Genomic DNA, 23,245 nt, shown 5'->3' with positions numbered 1-23,245 from the left:
GCGAAAATGCCGGATGATTTTGCCCTTGTAGGCCCAGCAATCACAAAGCATGAGATATACTACCCCTATAGTATCTTATGTAATACGATGTTTAGGAACAAAATGCACATTATTAGGCAGATTGAGATTTTGACATTCCTGAATCCCTGGACATTCTGTATATGACCCGCATCTGAATGTACCTTTTTGATTCCTGTCAAATCAATGTCTTTAATGCAATGATGACTATGAACTAATCTGTCTCTCATGGACTGGGAGCAAGGGGACTTCAGATTCAAGGTGTCACAATGGGGATGTGTTGCGCTCCCTCATATGCGAACCTCTATCCACGGAGGTGTGGAGGTATGTCATGTGTTATGGGATGGTTTCGGTGTATTGATGATATACTGATTATTTGGAATGGAACAATTTGATCGCCTTCATGAATTCATGAACAAGATAAGTGACAATCGGTTTATTCTGATTTTTACAATGCAGCCAGTCTTCCATCGGATCTCCTTCCTCGATGTGGATATCCTACATCCAGGAGGATGGTTCACTGGCTACAACTCCTATACCATAAGCCCTCTGCAGGCAATACAATTTTGCATGCCTGAAACTCTCACCCTAAAGCATTAGTCCAAAGTATCCCATATGGACAATATATACATTTATGTCGTAATTGATCGACAGATGATGACTTTATTTTCTGGGCAGCACAACTTAGGGAAAGGCTATAGTAAAGCTTGCCTCAAAGCCTATCATAGAGGTAGGTTATATATATTTGGAACTGTTCATAATTCCCTCTACCTTGACAGAGGCCCCAGTTACAGTTGAAGAACAGCCCCAAAGCATGATGCTGCCACCACCATGCTTCACTGTGGGTATGGTGTTCTTTTGGTGATGTGCAGTGTTGTTTTTGCACCAAACATATCTTTTCGAATTATGGACAAAAAGTTCAATCTTGGTTTCATCAGACCATAACACATTTTCCCACATGCTTTTGGGAGACTTCAGATGTGTTTTTGCAAAATTTAGCTGGGCTTGGATGTTTTTCTTCGTAAGAAAAGGCTTCCGCCTTGCCACTCTACCTCATAGCCCAGACATATGAAAAGTACAGGAGATTGTTGTCACATGTACCACACAGCCAGTACTTACCAGATATTCCTGCAACTCCTTTAATGTTGCTGAAGGCCTCTTGGCAGCCTCCCAGACCAGGTTTCTTCTTGTCTTTTCATCGATTTTGAAGGGACGTCCAGTTCTTGGTAATGTCACTGTTGCGCCATATTTTCTCCACTTGATGACTGTCTTCACTGTGTTCCATGGTATATCTAATGCCTTGGAAATTCTTTTCTACCCTTTTCCCTTACTGAGACCTTTTAACAATGAGATCCCTCTGATGCGGACCCTGGCTTTTGCTGTAGGATGTGACTAAGAAAATGTCAGGAAAGACCCACTAGAACAGCTGAACTTTATTTGTGGTTAATCAGAGGCACTTTAAATGATGGCAGGTGTGTACTGACTCCTATTTAGCATGATTTTGGATGTGATTGCTTAGTTCTGAACACCGCTACATCTCCAGGTATTAGAGGGTGTGCACAGTTATGCAACCACATTATTTTAATTTTTTATGTTTACTTCTCCACCCTAAAAGATTTTAGTTTGTTTTTCAATTGAGTTGTACAGTTTATAGGTCACATTAAAGGTGGAAAAGTTCTGAAATTATCTATCTTTGTCTCATTTTTTTACATCACAGAAACCTGACATTTTAACGGGTGCGTAGACTTTGTATATCCACTAGGGGTGTGGGTATAGTCTTCTTTAAATACACCTTGTAAGCCTCGGATCACATATATGCAAATTTGGCTGCATTTTTGAACTGCACTGATTCGCATGATGTGTAAAACAAAATAGTTTTCCATGTAGCTAGTTTAAATACATATTGGCCAGCCACAGTGCGGTTATTTATTTTTTTAAAAAGGGTCTTGTCTGATGCACTTTAACAATTAACATCCTAATCACACCTGCATCGCATGAACAAAATTGCACCGCACTGGCTTTAAAAATTGCACAGCATCCTGGCCCGTCGTGTATGTGATCCCAGGCTAAGTGTAATCAGGAGTGGACTGGCAACTCATGGGACCCCTGGGCAATAGGGGATCATGGGGCCCCTGTATCCTTGCCCAAAGTCAAAAAAGCCTATGAAAAAGGTACCAGGGACATCTCATGGGGCCCCCTACTGACCCCGGGCCCTCGGGCAGTGCTCGAGTTTTTGCAAATGGCCAGTCCGCCCCTGAGTGTAACTATACTGAAAGTAATGTTACATTTAACTTTAATAAAGTAGAGAAGTTCCAAACACAATAATTAATACATTTTGCTTCTAATTTTTGCCTTGCTTTATTTTTGATTTTTATTTATTTTAAGGTAAGCAGTACTCATTCTCTTCTCGCGGATTATATGACATCTCTGTCTAAGATGAGAAAGAAAATGGAAAGCAATCGGCTTGAAAATGAGGAAATAAAAACTTGTATGGAGGAGGCCCAACTTGCAAAAGAAGCGGTATTTTATATCTAGGAGTTAAGAGTTTCACAACATTCATAAACTGGCCACAGGCCTTAAGCAACTGATAGTGAATTTGCTTAAAGTATACATGAACCCTTACCTTCTAGTGTGTGTGTGTGTGTGTATATATATATATATATATATATATATATATATATATATATATATATATATATATAAACACACACTCCAAAGTTTTCAGCTGCATAAGGGGTTTACAGTGGTGGGGGTGGAGAAACCGCTATACAGTGATCTTCCCAGTGAATTGATGTTTGGGGAGAGGGAGTGTCAACACACATTTGACAATTTGAGGACAGTCAGGCTGTTCTCAAACCAGAAAACTGATTACGTTGGGATGAATGGTCAATTTTAAATAGGAAAGAGGACTGGCAGATAAATCAGGTATTTCTCCCTAAGAAAGGAATGCAAGGAGAAGAGGATACTTTTAGATTTTACACATGATATACTGTATATGGTACAACAGATATCAGGAATATGAAATGTTGGGGTAAAATATGTTCTTTGAGTGTGTGTTTTTTTTGTTTTCCTTAAAGTCATCTTCCAGGTTAGCGCCTGAAAGAAGGCTCCTCCTACTTGAAACAGGAAACCCATCATCCAACTTTATAAAAAATCAACATTTAAGCTTGTGACTCTGCGTCCCAACCCCCACCAACCAAAGGGTATTTCTTGGAAAACCTTCCCCTGCATCTGCTTCTTGTAGATCACATATATCGATACCTCATGCGCTGCTCTGGAAACCAGGTTGTGCTCTCAGTCCTCTCCGGGCCAGTACATTGCTGGTCGAGTGCAGCAAGATGACGATGAGTAGCTCCTGCTACCTGTAAAGGCTTTTAAAACAATACCTATGGAAATTTATAGGTACCGTAGTTTGGCATCGTTCCATGGGTGTATGCAATTTTATAGCATGACATTTATTAAAGTGCATTTTTTCCAAACAAAAAAAATCACATTTTAAAAACCGCTGCCAAAATTCTGCGTGACATGAAAATATGCACTATAAAAAAATTGCTAACAAAATATGCTGTTCTCTGATGAGGACATAGACCCATTGGCAAAATATCCTAAAATTGATGCCTCCTTATCCAAGATATGAAAGAAAACTGATCTATCCTTCAAAGGCACAGGTTCATTGAGATCAATGGATTAAAAGGCAGAGGTTCGATTAAAAGGGTCTGAGAAGCAGGGTCGGCAAAATTTTCTTCCGGCCATAGTTACTACATGCATCGCCTGTATGCTCATTCAGGGCTGAACCAGATCAATCCCATCTAGAAGTGGGAACACCCAGAGAAGAGTTGTTGAGAACCCTACTGATGGTAAACACAACAGTTGCATTCATTGCAGTTGATTCTGCTGAGACAGTAAAGATCACAGCATTATCCACAGTTCTGATAAACTCAACCAGGAGAGTGCGGTGGATGAAAAACAGGACAGGGGACATACCTTCCAATTCCAAGTTAAATCCAAAGGGAAAGGTAGAGTGGGGATTCTTTTCCAATACCCTATACCACCACCCCAAAAACACAATGACATATCAGACTGGCAGCCCACCTTCCACAGTGGGAGAAGACAATGTCAAACTTGCTTATCATGAGCATTATCTGAGATGGGCACAAGATAGAATTTTCAGGTGCTCCCTTTCCAGGAGACATTTTATTACACATCAACCAACAAGGACAAAGCAGAGGGCATGCTGACATCACTGGAAGAACTCCTACAACAAAAAGTGGGTTCATTTGTCCCTCCCCCATCCCTCCTGGAGAGGGTTTTTCTCTCGCATTTACAGTATTTCTGTGCCAAAAACCTTCAGGGAAATTCAGACTAGAACCTTAAGCCACTAAACAGGACCAAGGTGCAAGAAATTCTGAATGGAATCAACCTATTCCATCAGGAATATTTTACAAGGAGGAGTGTTCATAGCAAAAATGCCTATCTACATGTGCCCATCGAACACAACCTCCAACATTTCTTAAGGTTCACAATGAAGAGGCCACAGAATAAAGTACACCTAAAATACATTGTCCTTCTTTTGGTCTATCCTCTGTGCTGAGAGCATTCACCTAGATTTTGGGGGAAGCTCTGATAGGGGTGAGACTATAGGGAATAACAACCTTCTGTTTTTTTTTTGTTTGTTTTTTTTCTGTTTTTCTCCGACTCAAAGGAGAATCTAGTAAACAACATACAAATAAAAATTCAACACCTCATGAGCCGGGGATGGTTGGTAAACAAAGAGAAATTGCAGCTAACACCGACTCAAACAGTCACTTACCTAGGCTATGTGGTGGACTCCATGAAAACAAGGGTCTCTCACACAGAGGAGAAAGTGGAAAAAACAAGTGGAAGCCAATAACGTACCTCTACCTGACAACCATGATCAGAACAACAATGACCAGTTCTGGGTCTCATGGGCACTGTTCTCATTCAACGGCCTTGCAAAACTTCCTGCTCCCCCAGTGGGGTGGGAACCCAATGGCCCTTGATCAAACAAGTCAAAGACTCCATGCGATGAGTAATGTAAATGAGATTGAGATTTACACCCAGGGGCATCAGTGGACACACATACCATTGTAAGCAGGATAACAATGGATAAGACTGTGTGGAGCTTGGGTACTCACTTGGGAGACCATTTAACTGGGCCCAGGAGTCCTCCAGTATGAGAGAATTGAAGGCAGTGGAGCAAGTGTTACATTTTTTTTCCAGCAGCAGATCAGAAGTAGTTGTGCAAATCTTGTTGGACCATTCCACCACCATTGCCTACATCAACAGGCAGGGGAGCACCCAATCTTGGTGTCTGATGCCCTTAACGAACCTCCTGGTATACTTTTTACGGATGAAGAACTTAAAAGAAGCAGAGTGATCATTGGACCAGCAGACATTCAGCTTGGTCACAAATAAATGTGGGACAATGGCAGTAGACCACTTTGCTTCAAAAGACCAAGGCTACAAAGTTTTGGCTTTTTTTTTGTGTTTTTTTTGTAGCAAACAAGGCAACATAGGGTTGGATGTTTCATCCTTCTTTTTTTTTTTTTTTTGCTTTCTTTGGTTCTTGAGAGCTTCTTTCCTTCCTGGCTACTCCATCTTACTATTCGTACATCACAATGAGAGGTGGCCTTACTGATCGAAAGAAAGAAGAGGAAGGGATGGGCAGACATCAAAAAGTGTTAACATTTCCCTGTTAGAAAACCAAGCATTTTCTGAATATCCAGACTGACCTATTTACAATGAAACCATGTAACCTTTTTTTCTTGCTGTATGTAGGCAGATCAGTGTCTGGAGGATCTTGAAATTCACTCTTCAGCTCTCATTGCTCAGCTTCGCAGAGACATAGAATCTGAGAAGGAAATGCTTGAGGCTACCAGAGAAGCTTATGAGCAGCAGGTAAATTTCAACAAGTCTATAGGACAACGATTTTCCATGCTTACTGAAAACTTGGCTTTGAGCCTCTTATCTGATTTAAAAGATAATTCAACATGATTATGAATGCTAACTGGACAAAAGGTGTTTTTTTTGTTTTTTGTTTTTGTTTTTTTCTTTCAACAACCCCTAAAGCCTAGAGAAATGGCTGGCTAGCTCTTTTCCCAATTGAATCTCCTAAGGTTATCTATGTAAATTTGTGATAACATTTTCTTTATCAGCAAGAGCTCAACTAGGTTGCCTAAAAGTCATTGAGCTCTTTTTGGTGCTGATATACACTTTACAGTTTGTGTGAGTGGGGAGACCTCTTTTATATTGTAGCTGTGTACATGCTGATATGAGCTTATAGATGTGTTTTTTTTATGAATGCAAATTGTATGTTTTTTTTCTCTTTAAAGTCTTCCCACAATGAAGAATTAGTAGAATTTGCTCACAGAGCTTGTTCTGTTTGCTCTGAAGTAGAAGATGACCGAACCCAGCTCCTGATTCAGGTAAGGAATAGCCAGATTGATTTAACATGTTATCGCCATTTTTTTTAACAGCAATTTAACCACCTCAATACCGGGCACTTTTACCCCCTTCCTGCCCAGACCAATTTTCAGCTTTCAGCGCTCACACTTTGAATGATAATTACTCAGTCATGCAACACTGCACCCAAATGAAATTTTTGTCTTTTTTTTAACACAAATAGTTCTTTCTTTTGGTGGTATTTAATTAGCTCTGGGTTTTTTATTTTTTGTGCTGTAAATTATAAAAGACCAAAAAATTGGCAAAAAAAAAGCAAAATGCATTTTTCTTCGTTTCTGTTATAACATTTTGCAAATAAGTAATTTTGCTTCATAAATTTGGGCCAAAATGTATACTGCTACATTGCTTTCGTAACAATAATCCCAATCAGTGTGTATTATTTGGTCTGTGTGGAAGTTAGAGTCTACAAGCTATGGTACCAATCATTGAAAATTGAACACACTTGATCAAACCTGATGTACTGACGGCCTATCATTTCTTGAGACACTAATAAGCCAGAACAGTACAAATACCCCCCAAATGACCCCCTTTTTGGAAAGTAGACATTCAAAGGTATTTAGTAAGATGCATGGTGAGTTTTTTGAACCTGTAATTATTTTCCCACAATTCTTTGGAAAATGAAGAAACTAAATAAAATTTGTATTTTTACACACAACTGTTATATTAACAGATCATTCCTCTCACACAGCATATGCATACTTACAGCTACACCCCAAAACGCATTCTGCTGCTCAACCTGAGTATGGGGATACCACATGTGTAAGACCTTTCCACAGCCTGGCCACATACAGAGTCCCAACATCCAAGTAGCACCTGTCACGATCGCGGCGCCAGACCCCTGCCCTTCTCACCAAATTCGTGACCGAAGGACTAGCTGATCTAAAACCGCAATGTCATGTGCATAACAATGCCATGCTCAGCTGTACCCTGCACAACGATTTTCCAGCTAATTGGACCACAATCAATGTACCGGCAGCCTGAGCGATTGTTACTGGGTCAGGTTAATTACACAATTAACCCTTCACACTGCCACCACCTCCTTTTTTGTACAGAGAAAGAGGAAACTCGGCGATATCAGTTATAACATTATAATGGTTGAGGTAATCGCCTGTATAACATGGTTATACAGAGGGTTAAACAAACAGTAGCATTCTCTTTAGAGGCAGGAATTCGTAAATTGCAATAAAGTGCTATAGAAACAGTTCAACACTTTCAGAAGGAAAGATCTATTACTAAAAGGTCAAACGGGTGCAATAAAAATATTTACAGAAAAGATGTAACTAAGATATACAGGTGAAACTCGAAAAATTAGAATATCGTGCAAAAGTTCATTTATTTTAGTAATGCAACTTAAAAGGTGAAACTAATATGAGACTCATTACATGCAAAGCAAGATAGTTCAAGCCGTGCTTTGCCATAATTGTGATAATTATGGCTTACAGCTCATGAAAACCCCAAATCCACAATCTCAGAAAATTAGAATATTACATGCAATCAATAAAACAAGGATTGTACATAGAACAATATCAGACCTCTGAAAAGTATAAGCATGCATATGTACTCAGTACTTGGTTTGGGCCCCTTTTGCAGCAATTACTGCCTCAATAAAGCGTGGCATGGAAGCTAGCAGACTGTGGCACTGATGAGGTGTTATGAAAGACCAGGATGCTTCAATAGCGGCCTTCAGCTCTTCTGCATTGTTCGGTCTCATGTCTCTCATCTTTCTCTTGGCAATGCCCCATAGATTCTCTATGGGGTTCAGGTCAGGCGAGTTTGCTGGCCAATCAAGCACAGTAATTCCATGGTCATTGAACCAGGTTTTGGTGCTTTTGGCAGTGTGGGTAGGTGCCAAGTCCTGCTGGAAAATGAAGTCAGCATCCCCATAAAGCTAGTCTGTAGAAGGAAGCATGAAGTGCTCCAAAATCTCCTGGAGGGACGGCTGTGTTGACCCTGGACTTAATGAAGCACAGTGGACCAACACCAGCAGATGACATGGCTCCCCAAATCAACACAGACTGTGGAAACTTCACACTGAACTTCAAGTATCTTGCAGTGTGTGCCTCTCCATTCTTTCTCCGTACTCTGGGTCCTTGGTTTCCAAATGAGATGCAAAAGTTGCTCTCATCAGAAAAGAGGACTTTGGACCACTGAGCAACAGACCAGGTCTGTTTTTCTTTAGCCCAGGTAAGACGCTTCTGATGTTGTTTGTTGTTTAGGAGCAGCTTGCAAGAGGAATACGACATTTGAAGCCCATGTCCAGGATCCGTCTGTGTGTGGTGGCTCTTGATGCACTTACTCCAGCCTCAGTCCACTCCTTGTGAAAGTCCCCAACACTTGAATGGCCTTTTCCTGACAATCCTCTCCAGGCTGCGGTCATCCCTGCTGCTTGTGCACCTTTTTCTTCTACACTTTTCCCTTCCACATAACTTTCTATTAATGTGCTTTGATACAGCACTTTAGGAACATCCAACTTCTTTTGCAATTACCTTTTGAGGCTTTCCTTCCTTTTGGAGGGTGTCAATGATGGTTTTCTGCACAACTGTCAGGTCAGCAGTCTTTCCCATGATTGTGATTCCTACTGAACCAGACTGAGAGACCATTTAAAGGCTCAGGAACCCTTTGCAGGTGTTATGGCTTAATTAGCTGATTAGAGTGGGACACTTTGAGCCTAGAATATTGCACCTTTTCACAATATTCAAATTTTCTGAGATTGTGGATTTGGGGTTTTCATGAGCTGTAAGCCATAATCCTCACAATTATGACAAATTACGGCTTAAACTATCTTGCTTTGCATGTAATGAGTCTATCTCATATCTTAGTTTCACCTTTTAAGTTGCATTACTGAAATAAATGAACTTTTGCACGATATTCTAATTTTTCGAGTTTCACCTGTATATATAAACATACAGAGACCAACAGCACAGCAAAGAGATATCAGAGAGAGGTGAAAGGGTTAAGGTACTTGCCAAAGTCCTGGGTTAGCAGATCCAAGTTTCAGAGCAAAAGGGCATGGGTCTCCCCAGGTGGTATTGATGTTAAAATGGGAGACATTTTCAACTCACACTCTTAGGCCTTACAGCCTATTTTGTAGTCCCCAGCAGGGGGTATCTCTGAAGTCAAGGACTAATACCCCGTTTAGGGCGTGTAGGTATGTGCGGATACCTCAACTAGGGCCAAAATCTCCCGTAACTCATATTTTGGTCCATAACTTTTCCTATGCACAAGTGACATTTCACCCACGGGTAGATTATTAGGCAGACACATCTGAGGATTGATTAGATATGAATTAGGAAATTATACACTGAACGGTTCACGAGATCTATTTTTCAGCTTTACTATGTATTCGAGACCATGCGAGTGACCTACCAAACTGTTCACCTTCTCATGGACAATCTGACGATATGTCCGGTTTTTATGTAAGTCTCTCATATTCCAAGATATGAGACATAGGGGAAAAATGGATTTTGAAAAGTGGTTATCTGATTCTGTCACATACGCTGAGTTAGGTTTATTAGGTTGGAATCTCTTTCAACTCCTGGGAAAGCTTGCCTTATCTCTTCCGTGGTGTTACAATTTACAGGTTCTTTGGACAGGGAGGCCCTGGCTCCCTTGGGGTACTTTATAGCTCCTATGCCCCTCCTGTGACATTCCTAACTCACACACATACTGGCCAAATGTCGCTGGGCCTCTCAGAAAGGGAGGGGGGAAGAATGAGGGAGAAATATGTTTGTCAGGATGGTTGACCCCTTTGTCAAGATGGAGGTTGAAGCCAAAATGGTTGAACCGCGTCCATCTCTGGGTATACGCTGTTACAGCACCTACAGGCATTCTGGAGGCATAAATTACACATCTCAATTCCTGACTACCTATCACAATTTTGAAGGCCCTGGAGCGCCAGGACAATGGAATTACCCTTGGATGCCTGCCTATCTTCTGGGAGTGCTGCGCAGCTTGTACTCACCACTGTGCTACTGGTGGATGCCTGCTGCTCCTCAGATCTCCTGAACCTCTTTGGACTCTCTCCTCTTCAGAATCCATTGCTCACCCACTGCTTTCAATTGGATCATACTCAGAATCTGAGTCTGACAAAGAGAGTTCCCCACTACTCTTGTCCATCATGCTCAGTATCTGGAAAGCCTCCTCGGTGGTGTATACTTTTTTACAGAAGTGGATGAGCACTGGTACACTGACATATGTGGATCACTGGTGCAGATGTGAATTTTACACTGGTACACCGTTACAGATGTGGATCACTGGTACAGATGTGGATGACCAATGGTACACTGACAGATGTGGCTCACGGGCAGGGTGACAGATGTGGATCACTGGTACTGTGACAAGGTGATGTGTGGGCAATGTGCTTTTGTGTAACTCGCAGATCGGCTCTGCGTCTCCTCACTCATGGGCTCCGTGTGAGGAGAGGCAGAGCCGTTCACCTGAATGGCAGCTTTGTTGTCATCACATGATGGCTGTGATTCAACACAGCCGTGATGTGTTTAGAAGGGCCAATCAGAGGGCCCTTCTTCCGAGCGGTGTTGCGCTGTGTCCAACACAGGCACACCTAGAGCGTGCAGCCACGAGGCCACACGCATGTTCTGAAGGACGTTCCTGAATGTCCGCTCAGAACGGCGAAGCTCCCACCTGGGCGTTTATGTGCAGGGGCCAGGTGGGAAGCGGTTAAAGCCTAGTACACATGATCAGAAAATCGTACGAAAAATACCGCTTTTGAAGCAATTGTATGATAACCTGACTGTTAGTACACAGCTTTTGTCCAAAATTATTCGAAGGGACAAGCATGAACATTTTTCTTGCATGATACCAAATCAGTACAGTTTTTGTCCGAAAATACAATACATTACAATGCATGCAAGAATTGTCACATTAGTAACCTTTTCACTTTTGATATGAGACTGGCATGCAAAAAAAAACGCACAATCATTCGTCAGGTATTTTCATCGGGTGTACGGGGCCCTAAATTTTACAAGACTCGCTTAACAAGTAGAATACCTGCGATACAGAACTGGGAAAATGCTAAAAGTCAGTTGTTCAACCTCCTAATTCTCAGTAAAAAAAAAAAAAAGTTTGCTAGCTCTGGATTCTGAAATCCTACAGTTATTTGTCCAGTCCAGCAAAGATGTGTAAGAAATTCTTCCCTGTTGAATGTTTAAACCTTTTCTCAGTCTTGTCGCTATATATTAGGCAAAACTGATGTCGGTATGCACAGTAATCAGTCTTGATTATTTAAAAAGGTAATTAGCTATATGCTGTAAAAACTTTTGTATTTATTTTTAAATATAACCTATGTTAATATGTAAGCTGAACTCCATGTGTCTTTAGTTATTGCATTTTTCAGGGTAATCTTTAAATTATATAGTTGTATCAACTATGGATTTCCAGAAGTGCCACAGTTTGGTTACTATCTGAAGCCATCGAGTTTGTACGTTATTTGGGTGCTCTGAATGGTCATTTGGATCCAGTGCGTATAAGTGTGGCAGGGACAGTAAAATATAAGCCACTGTGGCAGCCAGGGACTGAGGTGACTGGATCTATATACAGTGGGGCAAAAAAGTATTTAGTCAGCCACCAATTGTGCAAGTTCTCCCAATTAAAAAGATGAGAGAGGCCTGTAATTGGCATCATAGGTAGACCTCAACTATGAGAGACAAAATGAGAAACAAAATCCAGACAATCACATTGGCTGATTTGGAAAGAATTTATTTGCAAATTATGGTGGAAAATAATTATTTGGTCAATATCAAAAGTTCATGTCAATACTTTGTTATATATCCTTTGTTGGCAATGACAGAGGTCAGACGTTTCCTGTAAGTCTTCACAAGGTTGGCACACACTGTTGCTGGTATGTTGGCCCATCCTCCATGCAGATCTCCTCCAGAGCAGTGATGTTTTGGGGCTGTCGCTGGGCAACACGGACTTTCAATTCCCTCCAAAGGTTTTCTATGGGGTTGAGATCTGGAGACTGGCTAGGCCACTCCAGGACCTTGAAATGCTTCTTACGAAGCCACTCCTTCGTTGCCCGGGTGGTATGTTTGGGATCATTGTCATGTTGGAAGACCCAGCCACGTTTCATCTTCAATGCCCTTGCTGATGGAAGGAAGTTTGCACTCAAAATCTCACGATACATGGCCCCATTCATTCTGTCCTGTACATGGATCAGTCGTCCTGGTCCCTTTGTGGAGAAACAGCCCCAAAGCATGATGTTGCCACCCCCATGCTTCACAGTAGGTATGGTGTTCTTTGGATGCAACTCAGCATTCTCTCTCCTCCAAACACGAGTTGTGTTTCTACCAAACAGTTCTATTTTGGTTTCATCTGACCATATGACATTCTCCCAATCCTCTTCTGGATCATCCAATTGTTCTCTAGCAAACTTCAGACGGGCCCGGACATGTACTGGCTTAAACAGGGGGACACATCTGGCACTGCAGGATCTGAGTCCCTGGCGGCGTAGTGTGTTACTGATGGCCTTTGTTACGTTGGTCCCAGCTCTCTGCAGGTCATTCACTAGGTCCCCCCGTGTGGTCCTGGGATTTTTGCTCACCGTTCTTGTGATCATTTTGACCCCCCGGGGTGAGATCTTGTGTGGAGCCCCAGATCGAGGGAGATTATCAGTGGTCTTGTATGTCTTCCATTTTCTAATTATTGCTCCCGCAGTTGATTTGTTCACACCAAGCTGCTTGCCTATTGCAGATTCAGTCTTCCCAGCCTGGTGCAGGTCTACAATTTTGTTTCTGGTGTCCTTCGACAGCTCTTTGGTCTTCACCATAGTGGAGTTGGATGGAGGGTGTGGGTCCTCGGGCCTACCCTGAAGTCTAGGGGGAGGATGTGTGGCCATACGGTTCCTTCCTCCCCTGATCCCTAGAGGACTCTTCTTCGGGAGAGTCCCCTTGCCTAGTACTGAATGTCCGGCTTTGGCTGGGCATAGGGAACGGTGGTCCACCAGGCCTTTTGGCCAGGAGGACCAAGTGGGAACCTTGTCCCCGTCAGGAGCTTCGTGCCCCGGGGGATCAGGGTAAGCGGTCCAAGCCCCTTTAGGGGTAGGACACAGCACACCCCTAAGTGCACTTTTTGTGTGGTGTTTTTGCACTTGCACTTTTTTGTGAAACACTTACGGGTTTTTCGTATAGTTGCACGTTTGCGGACTTAAAAAAAAAAAAAATAGTGGAGTTTGGAGTGCGACTGTTTGAGGTTGTGGACAGGTGTCTTTTATACTGATAACAAGTTCAAACAGGTGCCATTGATACAGGTAATGAGTGCAGGACAGAGGAGCCTCTTAAAGAAGAAGGTACAGGTCTGTGAGAGCCAGAAATCTTGCTTGTTTGTAGGTGACCAAATACTTATTTTCCACCATAATCTGCAAATAAATTCTTTCCAAATCAGCCAATGTGATTGTCTGGATTTTTTTTCTCATTTTGTCTCTCATAGTTGAGGTCTACCTATGATGCCAATTACAGGCCTCTCTCATCTTTGTAAGTGGGAGAACTTGCACAATTGGTGGCTGACTAAATACTTTTTTGCCCCACTGTATCTGTTAGCTTTTTTATTTATCTTATCTTACCCATACAAGGCAAGAAATGTAGGTTATGGTATAGTGCTAGGATTGTGCCAACATCCCTATATTGTAACAGTAAATATAATACCCTATTATTTTGGGACTAATATAGGCACAGAAATGTGTATAGTCTTTTGGAAAAACAATATAAAACACTCTATTGATACAAAACATTAAAATATTCATCACATAAGTGCATAAAGCAGCTACATGATACGCAGCGAGGTCTCACAATCAGCGCAACAAGCCTATGCCTAGGTGAAGGACCACACAGGCATCGAACTGTTGGAGCCCATGGGATATATTTACTTGATCATGGTTGTTGTTGGTATTATCAGCACAGAGGGTCACACCACTATTGTGACAGGTAGTGCTGCACTCTTTTTTTATATTTCCAGATTGCATGAATACAGTGCGATTTGGATGCGATGTGGAAAATGCAAAGTATTTGTTGCGTTTTCTTTACCGCATGTATGTGAAGCTAGGCTTAAGACAGCCAATGAAGTCAAGAAACCTGACATGACTTTCCCCCAGTAGGGGAAGAAGTGTGTGTGTGTGTGTCCCTGCCCCTTGAGGGTTAGGGGCTCATGTAAATGTACAAATATATATGTAAATCGCTGTGTAAATTGATAGCTATATAAGTACACACATATACACCTATACTAATATAGGCACACATATGTATATATGAACTGATTTTCTGACTGGCATTTGTTGATAGTGTTCTCAAGCCAGGGAGCTGATGTCTCGACACTGGCACCTATTTATGATTATGAAGGAGAAAACCCAGTTGGCTCTAGAGAAGTATGACGGATTCGAGAATGAAAGGGACAATGTCATTTTGGAAAATAAAGAGGTGAGCAAAGACCAGTATCCTAAAAGGTCCCCAACGTTGGGTGTGAGTAGCAAAGTGCAACACATAATTCTGTCCATTTTTATTGTAGAGACCAGCATCATTAGAGTAGTAAATGGTGTTTAAGTTTTTTCTGATCAGACTCCATAATACAAGTAATTCTATGGATATTTCTTGTCATACAAAAACTTTTGGATTTAAAAAAAAAAATGTTGATACTTTAATACATTGACAGCCCAAACTATTTTAATAACTAAGTTTTACTTTTTCATGTGTATGATCAAGTGTCAGAGAGAACTCTCAGTCTGTTCCCTTGTAGCAAACAGATTTTTTTTTTTTTTCTATTTCAATGGTTTTTATTCAATTTTTTAAACAGTATAAACAGAGGCAATAAAACACGCCCACGCAGGGGCTATCAATTGCACAGATAAACAAAAGGCAAAATTTAAAAAAAAAAAGGGGGGAAAAACAATGCTCTAATGCCAACAGGGCAAAAGGTACGCCCACGCAGGGGCGATCAATGGCACATAAGTTACAAAACATTCATGTAACTGATTATAACAACTAAATGCAGCTGTCCTAGTCACACCAAAAACAGAGAGAGAGAAAAAAAGGAAAAGAAAAAAAAAAAAGAAAAAAGGGGGGAGCAAAGAGCAGGGATTCAAGAGCGCCAACACCGAACGCCATTACATCCCCAGACTAGCCGGGGAGAGTGAGGGAAGGGCATATTGCAACCACGGCTCCCATATTTTCAAAAATTTACGTTGGGAGTCATTGCGGATACTCGACATCTGTTCGTTGAGCATCATAGAGGTCATACGATCCCGCACCCCTTGAAGAGGGACAAACGGACTCTTCCAGGTCTGAGCAATTGTTCTAGTGGCGGATAAAAACAGATAGGAAGCCAACTTCTGCTGGTGAGCCAAGAGGCCCGGTATGGGGCAATGAAGCAAAGCATACTGAACATCCCGGCGTATGGAGAGATGGAACAAAGTGAAAAGGAGGCCAAATACACGAGACCAAAAACGAAACAGTCTCGGGCATGACCACCAGATATGCAATACATCACCACGATGACCACAACCCCGAAAACATTGATCACTACAGGCAGGGTTAGCCCGGGCCAACCGAGCCGGAACCCAGTACCAACGAAACAATACCTTATAGGCTGCCTCCAGTGTGGTTGTATTAAATGAGCATTTAGCTATGAGTGACCAGGCCTTATTCCAGTCCTCCGGATCCACAGCCACTCCCAGGTCGCGCTCCCACTGAACAACATATGAAAGAGAAGTATGCGACGAGCGTCTGTTCAGAGCTGCATAAAGAAGGGATATAAGGCCCGGAGCGCCCGGACGCTGTTGGCAAAGCTGTTCAAAGGCAGATTTCTGGTACGGTAACGCAGAAGTATCCCGCAGCGAGAGCAGCCAGTGTCGCAATTGAAGATATCGGAAAAATTCCGCTGGGGGGATATTCCGGGATTCCCGAAGAGAGTCCCAGGTGGGAAAGGACCGAAAAATCAAAAAGTGTCGCACCTGCGAAAAACCATTAGTCACCCACCAAGAAAACGCCCCTGGGTGATCCAAACCCGGCGGGAAAAGAGGGTTGTTAATAATTGGTAGCAAAGGCAGAAACATCAGACCACCAGAATAACGTACCGAGTCCCAAACTTGTAGGCCATGAAGTAACATCGGACTCAGTGCCATAGGGCGCAGGGCAGGGGGAAGCCATAGAAGCGTCGACAGTGCGATAGGGGCACAATTAGGTAGTTCCAACAGGACCCAGAGGGGGACGTCGGAAGAGGCGTGCAACATAGACAGCGGGGCAATCTGGCTCGCTTGATAATACTTAGTCACATTAGGCACCCCAAGACCACCCTGAAGTCTATGGGCAAAAAGCGTACTTTTGGATACTCTGGGGTGCTTATCGGCCCAGATAAAACGCATTAACTTCGCCTGAAGCAACCGAAGAAAATGAGGGGGAACCCGCACCGGGAGTGTGCGAAAATAATACAACAATTTCGGCAAGATGGTCATTTTCACCGAATTAAGGTGCGGAAATTGCCAAGAATGCATAAGAGAGGATAGAGAGCTAAGCAATGGATAATAATTTGCAACAAACAAGGAGTCATAAGTGGGGGTCAAGCGAACGCCTAAATATTCAAGAGAAGAGGAAGCCCATTTGTAAGGGAAGTGGGATTGTAGGCGCGAAACCAAATCCGAAGCCAAAGTAATATTGAGGGCTATAGTCTTATCCAAGTTGATACGGAGACCCGAAATCAAAGAGAAGCGCTCAAGAACCTGTTGCAAATTAGGAAGCGTCGTCAGGGGGTTAGTAAGAGTCAGGAGGGCATCGTCCGCAAAAAGATTCAGTTTGAATTCCTGTCCCGCGTAAGGAACCCCCGATACATTGCAATCGGTCCGAAGCGCTAAAGCCAGAGGCTCAAGCGCCAGGACAAAGAGCGCTGGGGATGGGACAACCCTGTCTCGTCCCACGCCCAATAGGAAAGGGATCTGAAAAATACCCAGCGTATTTGACGGAGGCCGAAGGAGAAGAATACAAGGCCTGAATCCAAGAAAGCATAGAATCCCCAAAACCCCAACGAGACAGCACAAACCGCAGATATTCCCAGGATAGAGAATCAAAGGCTTTATAGATGTCTAAAGACAGTAAGAATCCTGGGATTTCCCGTTGTTGCAGAAAATGTATAAGATGGACCACCTTACGGACGTTATCACCCGCCTGCCTCCCGGGGACGAACCCCACCTGGTCCCTGTGGACCAGGCTACGCAAATATTTATTGATGCGAAAACTGAGGATCTTGCCCAGTATCTTCAGGTCTTCATTAAGAAGAGAAATAGGCCGGAAGGCTTGCGGTTCCTGTACATCATCGGTCGTCTTAGGAATCATGGCGATATGCGCTCTAAGCGCATCTGGAGAGGGCGAGGAGCCCTGTCGTAACGCATTAAAATACTCAGCCAAAAAGGGCGCCAACAAGGCTGAGAATTTCTTATAATAAAGACCGGAAAAGCCGTCGGGACCTGGGGCCGCGGTGGACCGTAAAGATTTGATAGCTTGGAGCACTTCTGGTACAGTGACACCGGCGTTGAGTGCCACCTGTGCTGCCTCGGATAACCCAGGAAGTCGGAGATCTTGAAAGAATGCCTCTGCTTGAGCCGCGGGGAAGGGATCTGGTTTAGCGTAGAGGCGTGAAAGGAAGTCAGGGAAACAATCTGCTGGGGATTAGAAGTACAGCCACCTGTTGGAAGTCGCAGTCGAATCGGTTTATGGGGTTTCCCCACAGAATTGAGTTTCCTGGCCAGCATCGGGCCCGGCTTATTAGCACAGGAATAAAATTTGTGTTTGGTCCAGCGCAGGGCCCGTTCTGCCTCCGAAGAGGCAAGTAAGTCCAACTCTGCCGCCAGGGCGTCCCGAGCACGTTTATGGGCCGCGGATGGAGATGACTTCCAACGCGCATCCGCAGAGGCCAGGAGAGAATGAAGCTCCAAAAGTCGGCGCTCCCGCTTCCGGACCGCCGCCAGCTGTATAACATGACCCCGCACCGTGGCCTTATGCGCCTCCCATAGGGGCACTGCCGAGGAGACCGATCCCGCGTTTTCCGTAAAGTATGTTCGTAAAAAAAATTCTATTTGTTGGCAGGTAGCCTGAGTGGTCAATAAAGAATCATTGATGCGCCAATGAAAAGGGCGCCGTTCTGACCCAGAGAGGGCAAGGAGAAGTACCAAGGGATCGTGATCCGACCAAGGCGAGGAGGGAATAGTTATCCGCCTGACCAAGGGAAGCTGCTGAACCTGCATAAATATATGATCAATTCTACAAAAACTATCATGAGGACTGGAATAGAATGTAAAGTCGCATTCCGTTGGGTGAAGCTCCCTCCAGACGTCTGCCAGCCCCGCCGTCCGCAGGAGAGAGCGCATACGTTCCTCCAGCACCAAGTCATGAGAAGGGGCCGCCCCCCGTGCGCAGCGCCTATCCAATGCAGAATCCAAAGTAACATTCGAATCCCCCAAAACAACAAGGAGACCCTTAGAGTGTCGGGAAACAATGGTGCAAAGATGTGAAAAGAATTTATCCTGAAAACGATTAGGCGCGTAGTAAGAGACAAAAGTAACCTCCTGGTCCCAGAGGGTGCCTTGCAGAAGCAGATACCTGCCCGTGGGGTCCGCTATATTCCTAGCACAGACAAAGGGGAGATTGCGTTTAAAAGCGATCAGGACACCCCGACGCTTCTCAGGAGCCGAGGCCGTGTAAAAGGTGGGATAGTGAGGTGAAAGATAACATGGGGCGGAGGACTGAGAAAACCTGGTCTCTTGTAAACATACCACGTCAATTTGTTGCGATTTGAGGTGATGAAAAACTTTAGCCCGCTTCTGAGGCGAATTGAAGCCTTGAACATTTTGCGAATGAATTTTCAAAAGGGGCGAGGCCATGGCGGCATCAGAGCAACACGCTCAGCAGAAAAAACCATAAAGCAGCTAGCAATTTCCGCTCCCAATGGCGATCGGACCGTGGCGTCCCGGAACCCTGCAGAAAACAAAAACAAAAAAAAACCAAAGAAGAAAAAAAAACAAAGAAAGAAAGAAGGAAAAGGACACAAAAAGAATATACAATAGTGCAATCGTGTCACGCCAATGGTGATGTGCATCCTACAAATGAAGGATACCAGTTAGGGGTGGCTCTACCAACGGACACATGGCTGCAAATGGAAACATCAGAAACATAAGTCCCCAGGGGGTAAAAGGGCAATAAGGCAATAAACACAATAGAACGGGGTACCAAAGCAATAAAACTAAAGGTCCCAGGAGCTAGGCCACCGTGATGACCTCCCCATAGCAACCCAGAGAACCATGGGGCCAACCCCCTCCCACCCAGCCGGGCCTACCAGATCAACCTCCCACCCCGAAACCAGAGGGAGCCCTCACTCCGTGCTACCAACAAAAACTGGAATACCATCACCCAGGCCCAAAATAGGCTGCGACAGCAGAAAGTCATAATTCTCGAGTCCAGGAGGAGACCCCCCCCCAACCAGGGAAGGAACCCAAGGGGGCACACTATAGCAGTCCCAACCCGTAATGCTGACAAACTGGGGGAGCCCTAAGGGCCAAACTCACGGTCCCGTCAAGGAAGTCCATCGGTGAGATGATACATGGGAAGTCCAAGACACATCTTCAGCCCGGAGAAGAACAGGAAGGACTTGATCGTGAAGGGGTCTGAGGGAGGGCCCTCTTCCTATTGGACGACCGCTCCCAGATGCGGCTTGGAAGAAGCGGCCTCGCCGGGGATCCTGATGAATGTGCCAGGCTCCGATCCGCAGCCTCAGGCGAAAGAAGGTGTAAGGATTCCAGGAGAGAATGGGCCTCCTCCGGCGTAGCCACAGAATGACTGCGGCCCTGGTAGGTGAAGGTGAGGCGAAACGGGAAGCCCCAAGCGTATTTGATACTGTGTTTCACCAGGACCGAAGTGAAAGGCTTCAATTGGCGACGTTTCTGAAGAGTGGTTTGAGAGAGGTCCGCAAAGAGCTGGTAGCGATGCCCCTGGAAGCTGAGGTCAGGGTTGTTTCTGGCCGCCAAGAGAATAGTTTCCTTAGTGCGGTAATACGTAAACTTGATGATAATGTCCCTCGGGGGCCCATCCGGTCGTCTGGGACCCAACGCACGATGTATGCGGTCAAATTCAAGCCGGTCAATGGGAACAGCTGGTGTCAGCTCCTGAAACAGAGCTGTAGCAGTGGAAGTAAGATCTGCGACCGTTTCCGGGATACCTCTTAACCGCAGATTGCCACGGCGGGAACGATTCTCGAAATCCTCAAGCCGTAGCAGCGCGTCCGCCAATTCTTTCTTGAGGTCACACAAATCCTGCTCGTGATTTTCTATGACCGTGACCGCAGCGTCCATCTTATCTTCGAGGTCGTTCGTCCGGTTGGCAAACAGATTTTTAACTTTCCTGTAAAATGATAGGTGAAGAACTATAAGGCCTCATTACACTTGACGTTTCCTTTTGGCCAAAAAAACACCTGACACTTGTAAAAAAGGTGTACCGCGTTTACCTGCGTCAAACATTTGGGTATTAATTTCATAGGCCAGAATAAATAATTTGTTCTAGCCATTGAAATAAATTAACGCTCAATGCATTTTATTTTTTTTTTTTTCAGCCAAATGCCACTAAACTCCCCTGCCACAAAACGCTGCTAAAAGCCTGTGTGTGCATGAACACATAGGATAAACATGCAGGGGAGTTTAGAGGCTGTAAAAAAATAAAAAAAAGCCCCTAGCGGTGGCTTCAAAAACACCCAGTGTATGAGGCCTAAGAAGCACTGGTTTTCTCTAAACTGCCCCCTTTAAATCTTTGCTAAGCGAAACATGGAGAATGCCATTGCTGTTTCTCGTTCTTCAAATTGTAGCTGCCTGTTTGTCATGTGACTCTATATTCTGAGTCCTGTTCACCTCTAAGGGTTTAATTCACTACGCTTCTCTAGCTGGCATACAGCACATGTGTACACTATTTTGCTGTGAGTGTGCATGAACCTCATTCCTGCCATCTCCTGCATTAGTTCTACAATCCTCTGAATGGTACCTGGCCTTCCTACTGCCTTACAAGTGACGTGACCACAACTGCATTAACCTCTTCCTGAATTTGTGAATACCCTTGGGGACGGATTCTCAATCTATACTATATATTGGTATAGTAGATCATAAGTGCAAGGGCAGCAGTTTCAGGGACCTGGTCAGCTTGCAATCCACTAGCCATGCAGGGGTATCTTGCAGTGTTTTAGTCTAGCAAATCCAACACCCGTTAAAATATTGGTTGCTGGAGCTTCAGTGTAAGAAGTGCCTCTTGCATATGCCTCTTGATGGGAGAATGCTTTTGTGGTAAGTCATTGGACAACTTCATCAAGGAAGTTCCTGGGCGGCCAAGTACCGTTTTTTCCAAGAAAACAGGCAAAATCTTTCTGTGAGACACTCCTAAAGATAATACGTTTTTTTTTTTTGTTTTTTTTTTGCAGACCTCCCAGAGCATTTTTTTATTGCCTACAGCTACCAATCAGATTCAAATCTGTCCTGGATTCTGAAGACTTAAAGTCCTATTAAACCCAAAAGCAAACGTTTGTTCGATTGCAGCTTACCATTTCTTAGATGTGATGGCCGCATTCATTTTCTTTTCTAGGTTTTTTTTCTTCTGTTTTCGCCTGGTGATCTGACCAGTAAGTCAGTTGTTTTTTTAAAGGTACAAGCTCACCAGCAGAATATATCAGTTACAGTGTTGGGAAAACATTTGTCCCAAAAGGAAAAAACTATTTGCTGTAAGTGCTTATAAAGTATTAGCTGAAGTTTGGCTTCAATTTGTTAGTGTACCTAGAGCTGCTAGTACATCTAACACTCCCCTCCCCACAGACTGACAATGCTGCTGTGCAAAGATGCCCCTGTGCTCATTCATTCAGAGTAGAGACACTCATACAAGAGTTGTGTTACTGGCCAGATCACCAGTTTAAACAGGGGAAAAGAGCTTAAAAGAAAAGTGATGCAGTTACCACATCTAGTGATTGGTATATTACAATATATACCAATATATTATAGCCCTTGCCATAAGTTTTGAGAATTACAGACATATTAGTTTTCACAAAGTGTGCTGCCTCAGTTTTGATGATGGCAATTTGCATATACCCCAGAATGTTATGAAGAGTGATCCAATAAATTACAAAGTCCCTCTTTGCCATGAAAATTAACTTAATCCAAAAAAAATAAATTTCCACTGCATTTCAGCCCTGCCACAAAAAGACCAGCTGACATCATGTCAATGATTCTCTTGTTAACACGTGTCAATGTTGACGAGCACAAGGCTGGAGAGCACTCTGTCATACTGAATGAGTTAGAATAACACACTGGAAGCTTTAAAAGGAGGGTGATGCTTGAAATCATCGTTCTTCCTCTGTTAACCATGGTTACTTGCAAGGAAACACGTGTAGTCATCATAGTTTTGCACAAAAAAGGATTCACAGGCAAGGATATTGCTGCTACTAAGACTGCACCTAAATCAACCATTTATTGGATCATCAAGGACTTCAAGGAGAGAGGTTCAATTGTGAAGAAGACTTCAGGGCACCCAAGAAAGTGTCAGGACCGTCTCCTAAAGTTGATTCATCTTTGGGATCGGGGCACCACCAGTGAGAGCTTGCTCAGGAATGGCAGCAGGCAAGTTTGAGTGCATCAGCATGCACAGTGAGATGAAGACTGTTGGAGGATGGCCTACTGTCAAGAAGGGCAGCAAAGAAGCCACTTCTCTCCGGGAAAAACATCAGGGAC

The 23,245-nt window shown here is 43.7% G+C and overlaps 1 protein-coding gene across 1 annotated transcript in view; it reads left to right on the top strand.

The window, feature by feature from the left end:
• Positions 1-23,245, top strand: part of SPAG5 (sperm associated antigen 5) — a 96,414-nt gene that overhangs the window by 36,024 nt on the left and 37,145 nt on the right. Inside the window, exons 8-11 of the mRNA XM_089693618.1 lie at positions 2,404-2,538; positions 5,818-5,937; positions 6,372-6,464; positions 14,793-14,927. Of these exons, the coding sequence (XP_089549744.1) occupies positions 2,404-2,538; positions 5,818-5,937; positions 6,372-6,464; positions 14,793-14,927 (483 nt within the window). The remainder of the gene's footprint in view (positions 1-2,403; positions 2,539-5,817; positions 5,938-6,371; positions 6,465-14,792; positions 14,928-23,245) is intronic.

Source organism: Staurois parvus, unplaced genomic scaffold, assembly GCF_062004578.1.
Source record: "Staurois parvus isolate SC_StPar_1 unplaced genomic scaffold, SC_StPar_1.0 ptg000635l, whole genome shotgun sequence".
NCBI classification, from domain to species: Eukaryota; Metazoa; Chordata; class Amphibia; order Anura; family Ranidae; genus Staurois; species Staurois parvus.
The sequence above is the reverse complement of the archived record's forward strand: the minus strand, read 5'-3'. Positions and strand labels throughout refer to the sequence as shown.